At 43.8% G+C, this 23,672-nt stretch overlaps 1 protein-coding gene across 1 annotated transcript in view; it reads left to right on the top strand.

Annotated features, from left to right (window-relative positions):
• Nucleotides 1-23,672, top strand: part of mapk8ip1b (mitogen-activated protein kinase 8 interacting protein 1b) — a 118,781-nt gene that overhangs the window by 46,830 nt on the left and 48,279 nt on the right. Inside the window, exon 3 of the mRNA XM_031830478.1 lies at nucleotides 15,855-16,112. Within this exon, the coding sequence (XP_031686338.1) occupies nucleotides 15,855-16,112 (258 nt within the window). The remainder of the gene's footprint in view (nucleotides 1-15,854; nucleotides 16,113-23,672) is intronic.

Below are 23,672 nucleotides of genomic sequence, written 5' to 3'. Positions count from 1 at the left end.
ACAAATCCAACCAGGAATTGGGAAATCTGAGGTTTGTAGTTTCATTTAAGTGATTGCCTATCCAATATGCTGTGTCTAAGGGGCCAGATTGCACTTCCCAAGGCTTCCAGCAGATGTCAACAGTCATTATAAGGTTGTTTGAGGCTTCTATTGTGGAAGGGTGTCGAATAAGAGCTGTTTCAACAAGTGGACTAGGCTGAGGCCAATCAGTTGTTTACTGCGCGGTCACGCGGGTGCGCCGTTCCTTCTTTTTCCTCTGTAATGAATACACTATTGTCCGGTTGGAATATTATTTAATATTTATTATAAAAAGACCCTAAGGATTTATTGTAAACATTGTTTGACATGTTTCTACAAATTGTAATGGAACTCTTTTGACTTTTCGGCTGGATTTTGTGCTCACGCATTGTGCCTTTGGAATAGTGAACTAAACACGCGAACAAAACGGAGGTATTTGGACATAAATATGGACATAATCGAACAAAACAAACATTTCTTGTGGAAGTGGGAGTCCTGAGAGTGCATTCCGACGAAGATCAGCAAAGATAAGTGAAGATTTATAATGCTATTTATGACTTTTGTTGACTCCACAATTTGGCGGGTAACTGTATGGCTTGCTTTTGTGGCTGAACGCTGTTCTCCGATGATTGAATATTGTACTTTTGCCGTAAAGCTTTTTTTAAATCTGACACAGTGGTTGCATTAAGAACAAGTGTCACGCCCTGGTCAAAGTATTTTGTGTTTATCTTTATGTATTTGGTCAGGCCAGGGTGTGGCATGGGGTTTTTGTAATTGTGGTGTGTTTGTCTTGGGGTTTTGGTGTTAGTATTGAGATTGTAGCATAGTGGGTATTCTAGCAAGGTCTATGGCTGTCTGGAGTGGTTCTCAATCAGAGGCAGGTGTTTATCGTTGTCTCTGATTGGGAACCATATTTAGGCAGCCATATTCTTTGAGTTTGTCGTGGGTGATTGTCCTTAGTGTCCTATGTGTACTCGATGTTAGTTTGCACCAGATAGGCTGTTTCGGTTTCGTTTCTTGTTTTGTAGTGTTTTTGTAAGTTCGTGTTTCTTTGTTTTGATTAAACATGAATCTCAATCAACACGCCGCATTTTGGTCCGATCCTTGTTCTACCTCTTCGTCAGAGGAGGATATAGAAGAAAACCGTAACAGAATCACCCACCACCAACGGACCAAGCGGCGTGTCAACAGGCAGGAGCAGCCGAAAAAGGAGATGCTAAATAAGGATTTCTGGACATGGGAGGAAATCCTCGACGGGAGAGGACCCTGGGCTAAACCAGGGGAGTGTAGCCGCCCAAAGGAGCAGCAGGAACAGAGGCAACAAAGGCAACAGAGGCAACAGAGGCAGCAGCAGCAGGAGCAGCAGCTGCAGTGGGAGATGCTGCACTACCTGGAGAAATGGACATGGGAGGACGAACTGGACGGTAAAGGACCCTGGGTTCAGCCTGGAGAATATCACCGCCCCAAGGAAGAACTAGAGGCGGCGAAAGCGGCGAGGCGCAGATATGAGGAGGCAGCACGGCGACGCGGATGGAAGCCTGAGAGTCAGCCCAAAAAATTATTGGGGGGGGGGCTCACAGGGAGTATGGCTATGCCAGGTAGGAGACCTGCGCAAGCTCCCTGTGCTTACCGGGGGGCTGGAGAGACCGGGCAGGCACCGTGTTATGCTCTGGAGCGCACGGTGTCTCCAGTGCGGGTGCACAGCCCGGTTCGGTATATTCCAGCTCTGCGTATCGGCCGGGCTAGATTGAGCGTCGAGCCAAATGCCATGAAGCCAGCTCTACGCGTCTGGTCCCCAGTGCGTCTCCTTGGGCCGGCTTACATGGCACCAGCCTTGCGCTCGGTGTCTCCGGTTCGCCTGCATAGCCCAGTGCGGCCTATTCCACCTCGCCGGACTGGCAGGGCAACCGAGAGCATTCAACCAGGTAAGGTTGGGCAGGCTCGGTGCTCAAGAGCTCCAGTGTGCCTGCACGGCCCGGTCTATCCGTCACCACCTCCACGCACCAGTCCTCCGGTGGCAGCCCCCCGCACTAGGCTGTCTCTCCGGCCCATCCTTACGGGGGCTCCCTCTTCTCCAGCGCTGCCAGAGCCTTTCTCCTCTCCTGCGCTGCCGGAGTCTCCCGCCTGTCCAGCGCTGCCAGAGCCTTTCTCCTCTACAGCGCTGCTGGATTCTCCCACCTGTTTAGCACAGCCAGAGCCTTCCTCCTCTCCTGCGCTGCCGGAGTCTCCCTCCTCTCCAGCGCTGTCAGAGCCTTTCTCCTCTACAGCACTGCTGGAGTTTCCCGCCTGTTCAGCGCAGCCAGAGCTGTCAGTCTGCATGAAGCAGCCCGAGCTGTCAGTCTGCAAGGAGCTGTCAGTCTGTAAGGAGCTGTCAGTCTGCAAGGAGCTGTCAGTCTGCAAGGAGCTGTCAGTCTGCACGGAGCTGTCAGTCTGCAAGGAGCTGCCAGTCTGCAAGGAGCTGCCAGTCAGCACGGAGCCGCCAGAGCTGTCAGTCTGTAAGAAGCCGCCAGAGCTGTCAGCCTATATGGAGCAGCTAGTGCCGCCAGTCTGCCCAGCACCGCCAGTCTGCCCAGCACCGGCAGTCTGCCCAGCGTCGCCAGTCTGCCCAGCGTCGCCAGTCTGCCCAGCGTCGTCAGTCTGCCCAGCACCGCCAGTCTGCCCAGCGTCGCCAGTCTGCCCAGCGCCACCAGTCTGCCCAGCATCGCCAGTCTGCCCAGCACCGCCAGTCTGCCTAGCGTCGCCAGTCTGCCCAGCGCCGCCAGTCTGCCCAGCGCCGCCAGTCTGCCCAGCGCCGCCAGTCTGCCCAGCGCCGCCAGGCTGCCCAGCGCCACCAGATCTGCCAGTCAGCCAGACTCTTCCAGATCTGCCAGTCAGCCAGACTCTTCCAGATCTGCCAGTCAACCAGACTCTTCCAGATCTGCCAGTCAACCAGACTCTTCCAGATCTGCCAGTCAACCAGACTCTTCCAGATCTGCCAGTCAACCAGACTCTTCCAGATCTGCCAGTCAACCAGACTCTTCCAGATCTGCCAGTCAACCAGACTCTTCCAGATCTGCCAGTCAGCCAGGATCTGCCAGTCAGCCAGGATCTGCCAGTCAGCCAGGATCTGCTGAGACCACCAGCCAGCCAGGAGCTGGTAGATCTATCTACCTGCCTGAGCTTCCTCTCACTCCTGAGCTTCCTCTCACTCCTGAGCTTTCTCTCACTCCCGAGCTTTCTCTCACTCCCGAGCTTCCCCTCAGTCCCGAGCTGCCTCAGTCCCGAGCTGTCCTTTAGTCCCGATCTGCTCCTCAGTCCAGTGGGGTTCTGGGTGAGGACTACTAGGCCATGGTCGGCTATCCATGGACTATCCAGGGACGAAGGGAGAGGGGACTAAGACATTAAATGAGTGGGGTCCACGCCCCGCGCCGGAGCCGCCACCATGGACAGACGCCCACCCGGACCCTCCCTATTGTTTTGAGGTGCGTTCGGGAGTCCGCACCTTAGGGGGGGGGGGGTTCTGTCACGCCCTGGTCAAAGTATTTTGTGTTTCTTTATGTATTTGGTCAGGCCAGGGTGTGGCATGGGGTTTTTGTAATTGTGGTGTGTTTGTCTTGGGGTTTTGGTGTTAGTAATGGGATTGTAGCATAGTGGGTATTCTAGCAAGGTCTATGGCTGTCTGGAGTGGTTCTCAATCAGAGGCAGGTGTTTATCGTTGTCTCTGATTGGGAACCATATTTAGGCAGCCATATTCTTTGAGTTTGTCGTGGGTGATTGTCCTTAGTGTCCTATGTGTACTCGATGTTAGTTTGCACCAGATAGGCTGTTTCGGTTTCGTTTCTTGTTTTGTAGTGTTTTTGTAAGTTCGTGTTTCTTTGTTTTGATTAAACATGAATCTCAATCAACACGCCGCATTTTGGTCCGATCCTTGTTCTACCTCTTCGTCAGAGGAGGATATAGAAGAAAACCGTAACAACAAGTTTATCTTTAATTCTATGTAAAACATGTATCTTTCATCAAAGTCTATGATGAGTTTTTCTGTTATTTGATGTGGATCTCTGTAATTTCTACGGATGTTTTGGAGGCAGTTCTGAACATGGCGCCAATGTAAACTGAGGTTTTTGGATATAAATATGAACTTGATTGAACAAAACATACATGTATTGTGCAACATTGAGTCCTGGGAGTGTCATCTGATGAAGATTGTCAAAGGTTAGTGATTAATTTGACCTATATTTCTGCTTTTTATGACACCTCTCTTTGGTTGGAAAATGGCTGAATGCTTTCTGTGACTAGTTGCTGACCTAACATAATGATATCTTTGAAATCGGACACTGTGGTTGGATTAACGAGAAGTGTATCTTTAAAAAGGTGTACTTGTATGGTTGAGGAATTTAAATTATGAGATTTCTGTTGTTTTGAATTTGGCGCCCTGCAATTTCACTGGCTGTTGGCGAGGTGGGACGCTAGCATCCCAAACCCATTTTCCGAACCGATAGAAGACACTTGTATGTACCTAAATGTTTAAACAATCATAAAAATGATGGATTTTATTTGAATTGCGCACACTCCAGGTCCACCGGAAGTTGTCCAGCTAGTGGGACACCTAGCCTTATTTTAACCAAAAATGCTTTAAACAGTTTTAACAAGGAAAAATAAATGTTAAATAAAAAATAGATAATAAAAGTAAGAAATAATTCAACAGCAGCAGAAAAATAACAAGTGTGGCTATATACAGGGGGAACCGGTACAGAGTCAATGTGCGGGGGCACCGGTTAGTTGAGGTAATTGAGGTAATATGTTAAGGGCTTGTATGTAAGCATTCCCTGTAAGGTTTACACCTGTTGTATTCGGCACATGTGACAAATAAAATTTGATTTGATTTTGATTTGAAATTGCCTAATTTGTTTGCGTCAGCCAGCACAGAATGGTAAGGTAGTAATCGTTTACTACTATTACCTATTGTATTTGTTGTCATTCATTATTATTAGGCATTCTCAAGCACCGTAAAGGCCAAATTAAAATGCAAATTCCCATGAGATGGTAAGGCCTAGGAGGGTGCAACCTAGCAGGATGGTCAAGGGCCAGTTGACCACATAGTGGCGCTATAACAAGCGATTAAAAAGGCAAACTTTGAAAGGTCACAACCTTGACACTGTTTGAGTCACAAAATGCGGTACAAATGTCCATCTCATCACAAGGAACACATTTGCCTTTGAATCCATAAGGTCCGCAATGATGGATTTTCTTCCATTTTGAATTTTGTGAAAAACACTTAAAATACTATTCATCTGGCATTGAATAACAGATCTGTATGAAACGTTATATGTGGCAAAGTTCTCTCAACAAAACATTTTCCAGACTAGTGCTTAAAACAACATGGCCGCTGTTGACCAATAAGCATACATATGTGTGCGTGTTCTGGCATATAAATGCATGTTAATCTGTCAGGGATATTCGTATTCTTACAAAACTTGGTACACGTTTCAAACACTTGTGAAGACTCAACATGTTCGAGCACATATTCAGATCGACTACACAGTTTCTCTATGACAGGCACATGTTTATATCTCTTGATCTGTTTGAGTCAGAATGATGAAATTTGGGACACATGCTCAGGGATATGAGTCTAGTTAACCTATGAAGTATGGTTCAATTGGACATGAAAAAACATTAATGTAAGCTCATTTGCTCATAGCAGCCATATTGTTTGAGCCAGAGACCTGGAAAATTGTGTTTAATGACATGGGTTCAGAGCTGAAACTTACCAATATACCCTTTCCTGCTGTCAAATGGCCTAGTGGCCTCATGGGTGGAAGGTTATTCATATTTTTCATAATTTCTTAGTTAAATCAACATCATATTTTTTTTAATAGCCGAAAATCTGATGTTTCTATGTCAAAACGTTTTGTTATATTTCAGTATTCTGTGATGTACACGCTTGCCAAAATTAGAACTCAACATCGAACAGGTCACACAATATAATTTTTTCGAGTTATTATAATATTGGGATGCAAACTCAAAATTGAATACATTTCAACTGTTACATTACATATCTGACATGGTACAGGAGTGTTAGCTTTTTATGTGTGTGAGGTGTACTGTATACTTTTGTTTCAAACTAGAAGACTACCAAGGAACACTCTGTGTAACACTGCAGTAAAAGTTTAAAGTAGTCAACATCATTATTAAAAAAGGTTCAAAATAACTCAAAAACATTATATTGTATGACCTGTTCGATGTTGAGTTCTAATTTTGGCAAGCGTGGTAAACGGTACAGAATTTAGAATTTTATTGGGATCCCCTTTAGCTGACGCCAATTGCTCGTCCTAGGGCAATGTGTCCTGATGGTGGCACTGGGCACACAGCTGAACCCCGGCAATGCTGCTTGCACTTTTTATTATTATTATTGCTATTACGGCATGAGGCTATAAATCTGTTGATCCCTGCCATGCAAGGATTTATTTTGCAACCAGTCAACTAAATCCATTCATTACGCATGGTCCTCAGTCTCCTGCACTCCTTTTCGAGGATGCTTTCCAAAACATTTTTATGCTTATCATGAAATTAGTAGGTTGCGATCATCGGTGCTATATGAAATAGAATAATGGGCTTAGCCCGAACCATGAAAAACAGCCACAGACCATTATTCCTCCTCCACCAAACTTTACAGTTGGTACTGTTCATTTGGGCAGGTAGCATTCTCCAGGCATCCGTCAAACCCAGATTAGTCCGTTGGACTGCCAGATGGTGAAGCATGAAGCACTACTCCAGAGAACAGGTTTCCACTGCCGCAGAGTCCAATGGCGGTGAGCTTTACACCACTCCAGCAGACGCTTGGCATGGCGGATGGTGGAAACCATGAAAGCTTGTATGTGGCTGCACGACCAAGGAAACCCATTACATGAAGCTCCCGACAAACAGTTATTGTGCTGATTTTGCTTCCAGAGGCAGTTTGGAACTCGGTTTTGTTGCAACCGAGGACAAATTATTTTTAGTAAATGTTTTAAAAATGAAAAACAGAAATACCTTTTTTACATAAATATTTAGACCCATTTGCAAAATGTGGAAGAAGTCAAGGGGTCTGAATACTTACCGAATGCACTGTATGTAGTGAATCTGTTATTCAGTGCATTTGTATGGGCTAATAGCAATAAGGCCAAATACATTTTTAAAAAGCTAATCATGTTTTCATATTGTATTTTATACTTTAAGGGGTCATAAAATTCTAAATCAAATAGCAAAATGATACTTAATATGACCATCTTATAACAATTATTTATAGCTTAGTAGAACCCCTCCCCAGCTTAGACTGTAATGGGTTAAGTCATTCAAATTAGATAATAAGTAATTTAAACAAGATACTATCTCGTTCGAATGAGTTCAAACGAGATAATTCCAAGAGTGTACGTTTTTCAAATTCTTGTTGCCTTGGGCTTCAGGGCTTCCGTAGAAAGCGGAAATGTATTGTGTGCATAAGTATCTGAACCCTTTGCAATATGGCAAGATAGATGCATGTAACACAAATTACTTAACAAGTCACACCCTATGTTGAATGGACTTTACAGTATAGAGGTTCTCATGATTTTAGAATGAATGATAAGGTCTCTGTAAGGTTACCCAGTCCTATATGAGTTTCAAGCAAAGGTTTAACCACAAAGCAACCATGGATATTTTAAATCAACTCAGGGTTAAAGTCGTAGACTGGCACAGGCATTTGCTTGAAATTCATTTAGTACTGAATAACCTTACAAACCTTAGAATTTATTCTAAAATCTGTGGTGGGATTGAAACTTGACCCACTAGAGATCATTGATGAGAGGAGGTTGGGGATGAAAACCTGAATCTATCAGGGTAAAAATATTTAAAAAGGACTATAGTGTGTCTTAACACCAGAACACTGTGCAGATCAGACCCGTCCTCAACAGAGGGCAGCCAGAGAATAAGCAGAGATTCAGAATCAGCCATTGATTCAGCCATTGATTCCCGTCAACAGGACAGTTATAAATCATGCAGTGTCACGAAAAAACAAATGTCGGTACATGCAAGTGTTTTAAGCTGAAAGCTTTAAATTCTTGTTAACCTCTCTGGGATATGTGGGACGGTAGCGTCCCACCTGGCCAACATCCAGTGAAAATGCAGAGCGCCAAATTCAAATAAATTACTCTAAAAATTTTACTTTCATGAATTCACACATTGAATATACCAAATTAAAGCTACACTTGTTGTGAATCCAGCCAATGTGTCACAATTCAAAAATGCTTTCCCGCGAAAGCAAACAATGCTATGATCTGAGGATAGCACCTCAGCTAACAATCACAGACCATCATATTTCAACCCTCCCGGCGCGACACAAAACGCAGAAATAAAGATATATTTCATGCCTTACCTTTGACGAGCTTCCTCTGTTGGCACTCCAATATGTCCCAAAAACATCACAAATGGTCCTTTTGTTCGAAAATGTCCATTTATTTGGCGCGTTTGATCCAGAAAAAAAACGGTTCCAACTTGCGCAACGTGACTACAAAATATCTAGTTACCTGTAAACGTTGCCAAAACATTTCAAACTACTTTTGTAATACAACTTTAGGTATGTTTTAAAGTAAATAATCAATCAAATTGAAGACGTGATGATCTGTGTTCAATACAGGAAGAAAACAAACTGAAGCTACCTTTCTGGTCACGCGTCTCTATCTAACAGTACACTTTGAGTGACCTTCGTTTTGAACAGGGCTACTTCTTCATTACACAAAGGAAAAACCTCAACCAATTTCTAAAGACTGGTGACATCCAGTGGAAGAGGTAGGAACTGCAAGAAGGTCCCTTAGAAATCTGGATTCCGAATGAAAACTCATTGAAAAGAGATTGACCTCAAATGGTTTTGAATGGTTTTTCCTCTGGGTTTCGCCTGCTGCATAAGTTCTGTTATACTCACAGACATGATTCAAACAGTTTTAGAAACTTCATAGTGTTTTCTATCCAAATCTACTAATAATATGCATATCTTATCTTCTGGGAATAGCATGCAGTTGAATTTGGGCATGCATTTCATTCGGACGTGAAAATACTGCCCCCTGCCACCAAGAAGTTATTAACTAGCACTTTGAGAGAGTACCATTTGGAAGGACTTCAATAACAACAGTGAATCAATTTAGTTTTTAAGTGGAGATCGCTCAACGATTACTCTCACTATAGAACATTGGTAGTAGTCAGTGACAAATATCAAAGCTAAGCAGGTCTGGATTTGGTTAAAATGTTGGATGGGTGACCAAAGGGATAAATTCTCCAGTACGAGGTGCAGCCCAGCCTGTTGTTCTTTTTCTGATAGTGAATATAACGTTGAAGATCAAATCAATTGTATTTTACACGCAGATTCCACACCACAATACACTGAGAAATGATATTGAAACAATGTTGATTTAAAACCAGTTAGTGCCCAGTGGGGAGCTTGATGACTCATCAACGGGCATGCCATTGTGCGCTAGGCCGAGCACATACATTTTGGCGTAGTCTAAATCAAAGTATGCAATGGCCAAAGTTAGCTACAAATTCTTTGTCAGTTAGAATGCTATCTATGACACTACTGTGGGTATTCTAGCCATTTAAAGATGCCTAAATGAACATGAAATAAACTCTGACTTTGGAATGAATTGTTGTCAATTCACATCTTATATGTTTCCTGACTACAGTGGATTATCTTGATAGGTTAATAAATACATGGTGTTCATTTAGGCATGTTTAACTGTCTAGAATACCCACAGTAGTGTCATAGATCGCAGGCTAGCTTGACAACGGACGCCATCGATGCATGCTTCAAAATGTGTAGAAATTAAGTACGCATCCGTGAAATGCCCTACGTGCTCCGTTTTGCATAATTTAATTTAGATTCATACTCCAACTGTTTGCATGCTCCAATTTGCGTGCTTGGAGTAGTCTGCATTTTGAGAAACACCCACTGTAATTACACAAGAAGAAGTGAAGATTGCTGGATAATCAGATTATTTCATTACTGTATTTTAGAAACAGAGGCCACATGGACCTGACTGGATGATAAACTGTTACCTGTCTAAATAAAGCAATAAAGGGTCTGAATACTTATGTAAAGCAGGTATTTCTGTTTGTAATGTTTTATAAATGTGCAAAAATGTTTTTTTTTTTTATGTTTTCGCTTTGTCATTATGGGGTATTGGGTGTAGATTGATGAGGATTTTGGGGTCCATTTTAGAAAAAGGCTGTATCGTAACAAAATTTGTGAAAAAATGAAGGGTTTTGAACACTTTCCGAATGCACTGTGTCACGTTCGTCGTATGAATCGGACCAAGGCACAGCGTGGTATGCGTAATTCTTTATTATTATACCAAACTAACCAAAATAACAAAACGACACGTGAAGCTATACAAATGAGACAAGAACCCACGAACACAAAAGGGAAAATGGCTACCTAAATATGATCCCCATTCAGAGACAACGATAAACAGCTGCCTCTGATTGGGAACCATATCAGGCCACCATAGACATACAAATTACCTAGACCTACAAAACCCCTAGACATACAAAACCCTAGACAATACAAAAACTAGCAAACCCACCCTCGTCACACCCTGACCTAACCAAAATATAAAGAAAACAGAGATATCTAAGGTGCGGACTCCCGACCGCAAACCTGAACCTAATAGGGAGGGTCCGGGTGGGCATACCCTCGGTGGCGGCTCCGGACGCAGCCCCCCCTCCTTACACTGATCCCTCTGCCTTTGTTGAAACGGACTGTGGATCATCGCCGGAGGCTCTGGACTGCGGATCATCGCCGGAGGCCCCGGACTGGGAACCATCGCTGGAGACCCCGGCCTGGGGACCGTCGCTGGAGGCCTGGGACTGGGGACTGTCGCTGGAGACCCGGGACTGGGGACTGTCGCTGGAGACCCGGGACTGGGGACCGTCGCTGGAGACCCCACACTGGGCACCGTCGCTGGAGACCCCAGACTGGGGACCGTCGCTGGAAAGCCCGGACTGGGGACCGTCGCTGGAAAGCCCAGACTGGGGACCATCACTGGAAAGCCCGGACTGGGGACCGTCGCTGGAAAGCCCAGACTGGGGACCATCACTGGAGACCCCGGGCTGGGGACCGTCGCTGGAGACCCCGGGCTGGGGACCATCGTTGGAGACCCCAGGCTGGGGCCTTCGCTGGAGACCCCGGGCTGGGTACAGTTGCTGGAGAACCCAGGCTGGGGACCATCGTTGGAGGTCCCGGACTGCGGTCCATCGTTGGAGGTTCCGGACTGTGGCCCGTCGTTGGAGGTTCCGGACTGTGGCCCGTCGTTGGAGGTTCCGGACTGTGAAACGTCGCTCTGGACTGGGTACTGTCGCCGGAAGCTCTGGACTGGGTACTGTCGCCGGAAGCTCTGACCTGGGAACTGTCGCCGCAAGCTGGTACTGGTGGTACCGGGCTGTTGACACGCACCTCAGGACGAGTTCGGAGAGGAGGCACAGGACGTACTGGACTGTGGAGGCGCACTGGAGATCTGGAGTGTAGAGCTGGCACAATGTGTCCTTACTGGATGCTCACTTGAGCCCGGCAAGTGCGGGGCACTAGCACAGGACGCACTTGGCTTTGCAGACGTACCGGAGACCTAGTACACAGAGCCAGCGCAGGATATCCCGGTCCAAGGAGGTGTACTGGAGACCAGGAGCACTGAGCCGGCACCATCCGTCCTGGCTGGATACCCATTCTAGCCCGGAAAATGCGAGGAGCTGAAATAGAGCGCACCAGGCTACATCACGGGTGAGCTCAACATTGATCGAAATAATTGAGTTAACATTGACTGATGTCTTGAGATGTTGCCTCAATATATCCACATCATTTTCTTTGTCTTTGTCAAAAAACTGGTGATTGGCCAATGCAATGCAAGGCATCAAGATCATCAGGCTGTGGTGGTGTTCCTGCCCAACTACATTGCAGACGCATGCCAGATCTCACAACGGCAGGATGTCAGTTAACCACATATGATATAGCAATTAGATATAGCAAACAGCAGCTCTAGAGGCGTCACTATTGACCCTGGTTCGATCCCAGGCTGTGTCGCAGCTGGCCGCGACCGGGAGACCCATGAGGCGCTGCACAATTGGCACAGCATCATCTAGGTTTAGGGGAGGGTTTGGCCGGCTGGGATGTTCTTGTCCTATCGGGCTCTAGCGATTCCTTGTGGTGGGCCGGGCGCACTGTACAGTGTTTCCTCCGATACATTGGTGTGGCTGGCTTCCAGGTTAAGCACACAGTGTGTCAAGAAGCAGTGCAGCATGGCGGGGTCGTGTTTCGGAGGACGCATGGCTCTCGACCTTCACCTCTCGAATCCATACGGGAGTTGCAGCGATGGGACTGTAAAAAATTCAAATAATAATAATTATAATAATAATTTTAAAATTTAAAATAATAATAATAATAATTTTTAAAAAACAACACTATACATTTTAAAGCAGAAATGTTTGATATTGGACTACGGCCATTGAACATTTTAATCACTGATTCTTTTGAAGATGGAGATGGCTATTCAGAAGCACCAGCTGTCCAACCGACTGATTTATATAGCTCTGAGATTGTAGATGCAGAATAGTGTCCACATTATAACATATTACATGGGTGTCTCTTTCTGGTATCATTAAAGCTACAGTCTGGGATAGGCACAGCTGTTCAGTGGTCATTTAAATTCTTAATATTGTCCCATTAATTATTGAAGAATATAACCTATAAATGAGGTTACCCTACCTGTAATGGACACGAGGGGAGACAGAGTTGGTTTCAAGCGCAGGGCGCAGCAGGTGTTTAATGCAAAGGACCACAGGAGGAGGCAGGTAGCTGGGTCCAGGGGCAGGCAGAAGGTCATACACAGGAGGAGGCAGGAAGCTGGGTCCAGGGGCAGGCAGAAGGTCATACACAGGAGGAGCAGGTAGCTGGGTCCAGGGGCAGGCAGAAGGTCATACACAGGGTGTCCAAAAGGGCAACAGTACAGGCAGGGAAATGGCTGGTAACGTAGTCTGGGAGATCATGCAATAGGTAGATAACAGGAAATCAGATAAAGTACAGACAGGGAATAGGCAAAAGGCGTCGTTAGTGAGGCAGGCGTAAATCACGGGACAAGCAGCACTCTGAAAGACGTGTCTCACAAAATGAAAAATATTCTCACAGTGATTGGGTGCAAAGAACTCTTTATCTTTTACCTACTCCTGATAACTACATGCTCTGCTTAAGGGCACACTACCGCGACCGTCCCAAACTGTTACATTTATTAACAGTATGCTAAATTATTATTTGTACACAAATGTGTATACTGTGTATACAATAAAGTTGATCTACACTGTAAAGGGGTTACTGTAATATTCACAGTAATTTACTTGCCATTAACTGCCTCTACTGTAATATCAGAGCAACTACACACAATACAATACTGTCAAATTGACTGTATTATACTGTAAAATAGTTCATGCATTTGTAATTGGAATTCATGAATAGATTAATTCAATTCATTAAGGGGAGATGGGTTTGTATTTTACTGTAATTATACATGATTGGTGCAAGCAGGTTGGCGGCTGGTAGGTAAGGTGTTTACATATTAATTACAGCATATCAGTGAATAAGTATTTAGCCTTGCACTAGCCTTGGCTAGTCGTGTAGGGGCTGTGCTTTGGCAAAGTGGGTGGGGTTATATCCTTCCTGTTTGGCCCTGTCCGGGGGTGTCCTCGGATGGGGCCACAGTGTCTCCTGACCCCTCCTGTCTCAGCCTCCAGTATTTATGCTGCAGTAGTTTATGTGTCGGGGGGCTGGGGTCAGTTTGTTATATTGTTATATCTGGAGTACTTCTCCTGTCCTATTCGGTGTCCTGTGTGAATCTAAGTGTGCGTTCTCTAATTCTCTCCTTCTCTCTTTCTTTCTCTCTCTCGGAGGACCTGAGCCCTAGGACCATGCCCCAGGACTACCTGACATGATGACTCCTTGCTGTCCCCAGTCCACCTGGCCATGCTGCTGCTCCAGTTTCAACTTCCACCTGACTGTGCTGCTGCTCCAGTTTTAACTGTTCTGCCTTATTATTATTCGACCATGCTGGTCATTTATGAACATTTGAACATCTTGGCCATGTTCTGTTATAATCTCCACCCGGCACAGCCAGAAGAGGACTGGCCACCCCACATAGCCTGGTTCCTCTCTAGGTTTCTTCCTAGGTATTGGCCTTTCTAGGGAGTTTTTCCTAGCCACCGTGCTTCTACACCTGCATTGCTTGCTGTTTGGGGTTTTAGGCTGGGTTTCTGTACAGCACTTTGAGATATCAGCTGATGTACGAAGGGCTATATAAATACATTTGATTTGATTTGATTTGATTTGATTTGATTTGTGAGCCGGAACGGCTCATAGGAGCAGGAGCCTATCTCCTGTTTCTGTAGAATGATGTAGCTTGGTTTACAAGTACACCGCCTGGACAGGATGCTAGCATATCACAGGGCCTTGGGTCCACTGGGTCCCATTTTTACAGACTTTGGTATAATACGGCCGGGGATCAAACTCCCAATCTTCCAATCTCAGGGCGGACATTCAAACCACAAGACCACTGAGTTGGTCAATATTTTGTTTTTTTATATCCCTTGCACTTCTAGAGGCCCAATGCAGATGTTTTTCTATCAATATCAAATCCTTTCTGGGTACAAATTAAGTACCTTACTGTAATAGATTTCCATTAAAATGGAAATCCCCCAAAATTTCAAGCAAGAATTTTGCTAGGACCTTCTGGGAGTGATCTGAGTGGGATGTGAAAACTGAAAACTTGCTGTTATTGGCAGAGAGATTTTGAACTGTTTTTGGTCTATAAACCAATTTACAGCATGGTGATGTCACCATGGTAAGCCGAAACTACGGTGTAGATTGCAACTAATATCAATCAGCAACTATCAGGAAATACCACTGATAACATGTTTACACTTTTTACAGTGTTAGTTTCACCAGCTGTACAATAAGATACAAAACACATCAAACACAGAATTTTGACAGCATTGGGATTTTAGCAAAGGGTTCCAAACCGGCAGTGACTAAAAGGCAACATACAAAAAGGAGATGGCAAAATGCTCAACCATGACTTGCTGGCACTCCAATCTGTCCCCTATACATTTGAAATTGATGAGGCACTCCTATCAGTTAAACTGGTACTGCACTCTGACTAACAGATGCAACAAATATAGCCATTTTGGAGGCACGTCTCAAAATATGTAAATGAGCCAGAAACAATAAACAATAATATCATGCAAAAGTATTGTATTTTGTGGGGTGGAATTACAATATTATTAAAAATACAATTATTTCCCTGTCCACAACATTTTACAGTATGGTTTGTGTGTGTGTGTGTGTGTGTGTGTGTGTGTGTGTGTGTGTACCTTCAGTTATTTCCAGCACCTCAGAGAAAGAGTAATGTTGAGCTCTACAAGTAGTGGCATTCATGTCCATCAATCCATTTATGTAGATACTGTCAGTAAACAAACTACTGCTATGAATAGTGTCTGCCTTGATCTCTCCATTTGGCTCTTTCCCGCTCTATTTTTCTCTCCCTGATATAAGTGGCTCAGCGTCGGCAGTGACAGTGTGCAAGCTGATGTCAGATCAGCCTCTAATTGGCCAACTCAATCCCCCATCCATCAATCCAACTCAATCCCCCATCCCCCCCCTATTTTCTCCTTCCTCCATTCTTCTCTCTACCTTCTCATCTTGTTCCATTTCCTCTCTCTCTCAATCTTTGTCTCCCTTTGTGTGTCTCTGCTTGTATCTTCCGTTGCCTTTCGCTCTCTCTGGACTGACTGACGTGGGTATCGTCCAATCCCTGCAGGGCTGTGTGAGGCGGGGCCACAATAGTGTGGTGGGGAAGGCAGAGCTGGGTGGTGTCGGCCAGCTCCAGGCCGAGATGCTCCATTTGGATCTGATTGACGGGGCCGATGGTTACCGCGACGACAAGGAGTCATCCAAGGAGCCATCTTCCACAGCACCCTTGCCAATAACCGAGGACCCGCCTCTAGTAACCATGGATATATACCGCCCTAAGAGACCTACAACCCTTAACCTTTTCCCCATGGTGCCACACACTCAGGTGAGTCCAAATGAACCCTCCGTTATCACTTCAGTACTCTTCCCATCCTTTCGCTGGCTGACTGCACTCACTGTCCCCTTTTATTTCTTTGTTTTTAACCTCTGTTTGTGACAGCTGAGTGAATACTGAGAGCTGGAAGGATGGAAGAATGAAATTATAGATTTATATGTATAAGAATGTGAGGATAAAGCTGAAATTCTTCCCATCCTTTCGCTGGCTGACTGCACTCACTGTCCCCTTTTATTTCTTTGTTTTTAACCTCTAGCCTATATGTGTGTATAAAATCACTGGGGAAAACCTGTGATGATATCACCCCCCTAGACACCATGTCTGTTTTTCTCTGTGAGTGTGTTATGCTGGTCAAAACAATGGCTGGGATTGTCAGGAGAGAGAGTGTGTTTTTGGTACCCATCTCCTTTTGTGTGTGACAACTGTGTATATGTGTGACTGAGGCTTGTGACTGTGCATCAGTGGTGGTCGGTGCCATTCAATGTCATTCATATTCCATTCCCCCAGCTCAATGTAACATCGATAGTTTTGGCTACTATATTATACAACATTCTTCCCTATAATCTAGCCCAGTGGTTTATACAACCTTTTTTGGGTACAGGTGTGATTACTAGATTAGGTGTAAATTGGACAAAAATTAGGTTTAAAATCAATATTATTTGTCTATGTCATTTAATAGCAAAAAATTATTATTTATTACTATAATAACACTCATGTACACTTAACATGCAAGCAGTAAAATTTGATTTAAAAAAACAGATAAAGATATATCTAATAGAACAGCGGGTACTGTGAAGTAACAAACATAGGCAAAGACACAATAACATATGCACTATACACACACGTAAACACAGATTTTGTGTTGTGGATATGTGGTAGTAGAGTAGGCGCCTAAGGGCACACACTTAATACAGTGCCTAACAAAAGTGGTGCGTGCATATGTATTCACCCCCTTTGCTATGATGCCCCTAAATAAGATCTGGTGCAACCTTCAGAAGTCACATAATTAGTTAAATAAAGTCCAGCTGTGTGCAAGTGTCACATGATTTCAGTATATATACATACCTGTTCTGAAAGGCCCCAGAGTCTGCAACATCACTAAGCAAGGGGCACCACTAAGCAAGCGGCACCATGAAGAACAAGGAGCTCTCCAAACAGGTCAGGGACAAAGTTGTGGAGAAGTACCGATCAGGGTTGGGTTATAAAAAAAGATCAGAAACTTTGAACATCCCACAGAGCACCATTAAATCCATTAATAAGAAAATGGAAAGAATATGGCACCACAACAAACCTGCCAAGAGAGGGCCGCCCACCAAAACCCTCAGACCAGGCAAGGAAGGCTTTAATCAGAGCGGCAACAAAGAGACCAAGATAACCCTGAAGGAGCTGCAAAGCTCCACAGCGGAGATTGGAGTATCTGTCCATAGGACCATTTTAAGCAGTAAACTCCACAGAGCTGGGCTTTACGGTAGAGTGGCCAGAAAAAAGCAATTGCTTAAAAAATATATATAAGCAAACACGTTTGGTGTTCGCCAAAAGGCATGTGGGAGACTACCCAAACATATGGAAGAAGGTACTCTGTTCATATGAGACTACAATTGAGCTTTTTGGCCATCAAGGAAAACGCTATGTCTGGTGCAAACCCAACACCTTCTCATCACCCCAAGAACACCATCCCCACAGTGAAGCATGGTGGTGGCAGCATCATGTTTTCATCGGCAGGGACTGGGAAACTGGTCAGAATTGAAGGAATTATGGATGCTGTTAAATACAGGGAAATTCTTGAGGGAAACTTGTTTCAGTCTTTCAGAGATTTGAGACTGGGACGGAGATTCACCTTCCAGCAGGACCCTAAGCATCCTGTTGAAGCAACACTTGAGTGGTTTAAGGGACACATTTAAATGTCTTGGAATGGCTTAATCAAAGCCCAGATCTCAATCCAATTGAGAATCTGTGGTAAGACATAAAGATTGCTGTACACCAGCAGAACCCATCCAACTTGGAGGAGCTGTAGCGGTTTTACCTTGAAGAATGGGCAAAGCTCCCAGTGGCTAGATGTGCCAAGCTTATAGAGACATACCCCAAGATACATGCAGCTGTAATTGCTGCAAAAGTTGGCTCTACAAAGTATTGACTTTGGTGGGGTGAATAGTTATGCACCATCTCGATTTGGTTGAGGTCGGTGGATTGTGAAGGGCAGGTCATCTGATGCAGCAGATCTCTCCTTCTTGGTAAAATAGCCCTTACAGGTTGTTGGGTCATTGTCCTGTTGAAAAACAAATGATAGTCCCACTAAGCCCAAACAAGATGGGATGGCATATCGCTGCAGAATGCTGTGGTAGCCATGTTGTTTAAGTGTGCCTTGAATTATAAATAAATCTATTAATTATTACTAAACGGCAGCACTGTAGTAGCTATTACTAATGTAACCTTTATTTAACTAGGGAAGTGTAATGTCTGCTTCCAACTCACACCCTCAAACACCTAGATCCCCTAAAAGCAGCTCACTCTCCAAATCACCTGAATTCTAATCACCTGTTCACACACCTGTATGTCATTATCACACACTATTTAGTTCTGTTCTTTGCACCCCATCACTGTGAGGTATTGTTTGCTTTGTGACACACGTCTTTCGGAGCTCTGTTTTTCCACGTGATGTACTCCTCCTGTGTGTGATAGTTTTTGCCTATTCCCTGCCTGTACTTTAGCCTATTGGATTTCCTGTTATCTACCTGCCTGATCTCCCGGATTACGTTATTAGCCATTTCCCTGCCTGTACTGTTGCCCTTTTGGACCCCCTGTGTATGACCTTCTGCCTGCCCCTGGACCCAGCTACCTGCTCCTCCTGTGGTCCTTTGCAATAAACACATGCTGCGCCCTGAAACCAGCTTTCTGTCGCCCCTCATGTTCAATAGAGGAAGTCAGTTTAGAACAAATTATTATTTACAACAAGATGGAGCTAAAACTGTCCAGTTTGAGTGTTTTTTGCTGCTCATTCTAGTCGCTAGCTGCAACAAACTGAAAAGAGGAGCAACCCAGGGATTTGTGTGCTTTGGGACCTTTAACAGAATGTGACTGGCAGAATGGGTCTTGTATGTGGAGGATGAGAGATGCAGTAGGTATCTCGGATAGGGGGGGAGTGAGGCCTAATAGGGTTTTATAAATAAGCATCAACCAGTGGGTCTTGCGACGGGTATACAAAGATGACCAGTTTACAGAGGAGTATAGAGTGCAGTGATGTGTCCTATAAGGAGCATTGGTGGCAAATCTGATGGCCGAATGATAAAGGACATCTAGCCGCTCGATAGCACCCTTACCTCCCGATCTATAAATTACGTCTCTGTAGTCTAGTATGGGTAGGATGGTCACCTGAACCACGGTTAGTTTGGCAGCTGGGGTGAAAGTAGAGCGATTACGATAGATGTAACCTTAGCCTGCGGCTTTGATATGTGCTGAGAGAAGGATAGTATACCATCTAGCCACACTCCCAAGTACTTGTATGAGGTGACAACCTCAAGCTCTAAACCCTCAGAAGTAGTAGGGGCATTCTTCTTACCAAACCACATTACCTTTGTTTTGGAGATATTCAGACCAAGGAAAAGGGCAGAGAAAGTTTGTTGGGACACTAAGAAAGCTTTGTATTGAAATCTAAGTAAGATTAAATATCTTAAATCAAGGCAATATGTGCTTGTTTTTTGTCTGACAAGATAGTTATTCTTACAAGCCAGTTTTTATGTTGGAGCATTTAACTTGTTTCAAGCATTTTTGTGCTTAATGATCTTAATAAAATAATATAACTTGTTACTGAGATTGTATTACTGGTTCTGAGTAACTTAATGCTCAAAACTAGAATTACCAGAATTATAAAGCTGATCAACACGGACAAGTACAAAACTGCTTTGTCAGAATTTCTTATTTCAAGCATCTTAACCTTTTCATCTCTTCACATATTAAGAACAGATAACGACCAAATGCAATTCACTGTTTTATTGTCAATCTTACACACAGCACAGAAATCATGTAGACAAAATACAGTACAGAACAAAGACAGTACACTTTTCATATCTGGGGAACACACTATGAGTCATTTGAACTGTTGTAAAAATACTATTACATCCCCAAGATGGTATTTTACCTGTACATAAGTTTCACTCTTGTTGCTAATTGTGTAGTAATAAGCATCTACGAACTCAGTGGCCTGTACAAGGTGTGGGACCTCAACTTGACAAGCAATGACGTATTCTATCAAAGCGTATAGTTTGAAATGGTTGATATTCCAAACAATAAAGCCTAGAATTATCAAGAAATATGTTTTTGACCAGTCCAAATTCTGGCATATCACCATTCAGTACTTTGGCAAAGTTCATGGACTTCTGAGTTATGTATTTTATTAGACCCAGCCACGTTTCATCTTCAATGCCCTTGCTGATGGAAGGAGGTTTTCACTCAAAATCTCACGATACATGGCCCCATTCATTCTTTCCTTTACATGGATCAGTCGTCCTGGTCCCTTTGCAGAAAAACAGCCCCAAAGCATGATGTTTCCAGCTCCATGCTTCACAGTAGGTATGGTGTTCTTTGGATGCAACTCAGCATTCTTTGTCCTCCAAACACGACGAGTTGAGTTTTTACCAAAAAGTTATATTTTGGTTTCATCTGACCATATGACATTCTCCCAATCTTCTTCTGGATCATCCAAATGCTCTCTTCAGACGGGCCTGGACATGTACTGGCTTAAGCAGGGGAACACGTCTGGCACTGCAGGATTTGAGTCCCTGGCGGCGTAGTGTGTTACTGATGGTAGGCTTTGTTACTTTGGTCCCAGTTCTCTGCAGGTCAATCACTAGGTCCCCCCGTGTGGTTCTGGGATTTTTGCTCACCATTCTTGTGATCATTTTGACCCCACGGGGTGAGATCTTGCGTGGAGCCCCAGATCGAGGGAGATTATCAGTGGTCTTGTATGTCTTCCATTTCCTAATAATTGCTCCCACAGTTGATTTCTTCAAACCAAGCAGCTTACCTATTGCAGATTCAGTCTTCCCAGCCTGGTGCAGTTCTACAATTTTGTTTCTGTTGTCCTTTGACAGCTCTTTGGTCTTGGCCATAGTGGAGTTTGGAGTGTAACTGTTTGAGGTTGTGGACAGGTGTCTTTCATACTGATAACAAGTTCAAACCAGTGCCATTAATACAGGTAACGAGTGGAGGACAGAGGAGCCTCTTGAAGAAGAACTTACAGGTCTGTGAGAGCCAGCAATCTTGCTTGTTTGCAGATGACCAAATACTTATTTTCCACCATAATTTGCAAATAGATTCATAAAAGATCCTACAATGTGATTTTCTGGATGTTTTTCTTTCATTTTGTCTGTCATAGTTGAAGTGTACCTATGATGAAAATGTACAGGCCTCTCTCATATTTTTAAGTGGAAGAACTTGCACAATTGGTGGCTTACTAAACTCTTTTTTGCCCCACTGCAGGCAGGAGCTGCTTTTAGGAACTAAACTGGGTGCCTGTTGAGGCTAGGGTGTCCCAGATCAGACTAGGTTTGGTTTACAGGAGTATTTATGGTCCTGTGCCCAGATATCTAAGTGATTACTTTCCTCGTGTTAGGGATGCACACAATCACAGCACCAGATCAGGTGTTGCTGATGTGTGTGCTTATACAGGGTTAGGAGTAATGCTGGGAAAGGTACTTTCCTGTATACTGGAGCCTCATAATGGAATGAGTTGCCTCTGCCAATAAAAACAACGTCCTCTCTGGACAGCTTTAAAAAGAAATTAAAATATGTTTGATGTCTTCTGTGCCCATATGAATAACCTCTATGATGTAACTGGAATTATTAGATAGATTCTATGTTTTTGTTTTATTATTTCACTGCCATACTGTGTTCCATCTTGTCTCAAGAGGACCACAATGGAAATAAGTCCCAGTGTAACGGCGTTCTTCGTTTGTTGAAAGAGAGAACCGAAATGCAGCGTGGTGGTTAATCATGATCTTTAATGAAACAAATGACGGAACGATACATGAACTAACTTATAAATACAAAAAACAACAAACGGAACGTGAAACCTAATTACAGCCTATCTGGTGAAACTACACAGAGACAGGAACAATCACCCACGAAAGACAAAGCGAAACTCAGGCTACCTAAATACGGTTCCCAATCAGAGGCAACGAGAATCACCTGACTGCTGATTGAGAACCGCCTCAGGCAGCCAAGCCTATACAACACCCCTAATCAGCTGCGATCCCAAATACTACAAACCCCAATACGAAATACAATAACATAAACCCCTGTCACACCCTGGCCTGACCAAATATATAACGAAAACACAAAAATACAATGACCAAGGCGTGACACCCAGACATTTTTATGTGTTATCCTCAATGATTTTATTCATGTGCATGTATGGCTTTTAAGTTTTGTGTGCTTGTTTTTTAAAATTGTCAAATTAATAAACTAATCTAAACAATGCTCTAACCACTAGGCTACCTGCCACCCCACTTGTACTATGTACTTTTATTGTAATTTCATCTGCAATCAAGGTAATTTGTCTATGCTATTTGATCAGTGATAACACAGTAAGCCCTTTCCACTCACAGCCCGTTATCCAGTATCCCGGTTGAAAATGGCAGATTTTGTTATTGATAAGGGCATGAATTGGAATGCAGTTATCATGCTATCAAAGCTCAGGTTCTCCGCTTCACAGCGCTGTATAGGTTTCGACTGACAGACGTTTAAAAATTGAGCAGTGTGCACAAAAAGATGTTCGCTAATTGGGCTACTTTTTCACATTTGTGGTTGAATGAGTGAGGGGAATGCTGTAAAGCAAGAGGAGTGGATGTGTTCTGAAAGATGAGGATTTTAATAAATACTTTAATAAAAACCACAAACCTGTGAGTCCAAATGTGCAGTTCACTTGAATGTACTCATGACTCCATTATATGCGCACCAAAATGACAATATGTTTACCTTTTGAAAGCTTAACATAACATTATAAAATCTTATTTTCTAACTTGTTGGCAATATAATAACCTGTCAAATGATGCCCAACTGACCCAGACTACAATTTACAAAGGAACGTTTTTGGAATGTATGATAGTGGGAATGCGACTGTGTTCCAAACAAAAAACAATACAAGTGTACTTGCTTCAGATCCTCAATGGTAAAGCTAGGAGAGCAAAAAAAAGTATATTTCTTTGTTATAAAAGTGCATTTAAATTACTTAGGAACTGTGCACGGTTTGGAGAGGTGTGTGACCACTTGTAGACCACAGTTAGACCTCCAACTCAAACTGTACATTTTTTATCTTGCACCTACTCCAAAATGTAAATTAAAATTCTTATTATGTTACTGAATGTATCCAGAGTATTTTTAGATTTCGTTATTGATTTAGCGTATATGCTTGGAGTCAGGAAGCAGGTGCAGAAGGTTAGTTTAATAAACATGAACAAGTTAGATAAAACAGGAGAAGCATACTGAACATGAACACCACCAATACTGCCTGATGACTGAGGCTACTGAGGGCTAAATAAAGGGAGAGTAATCAAG

The sequence above is a fragment of the Oncorhynchus kisutch genome, linkage group LG8 (genome assembly GCF_002021735.2).
Source record: "Oncorhynchus kisutch isolate 150728-3 linkage group LG8, Okis_V2, whole genome shotgun sequence".
Lineage (NCBI taxonomy): Eukaryota > Metazoa > Chordata > Actinopteri > Salmoniformes > Salmonidae > Oncorhynchus > Oncorhynchus kisutch.
This window is presented reverse-complemented; position numbering and strand designations above follow the sequence as displayed.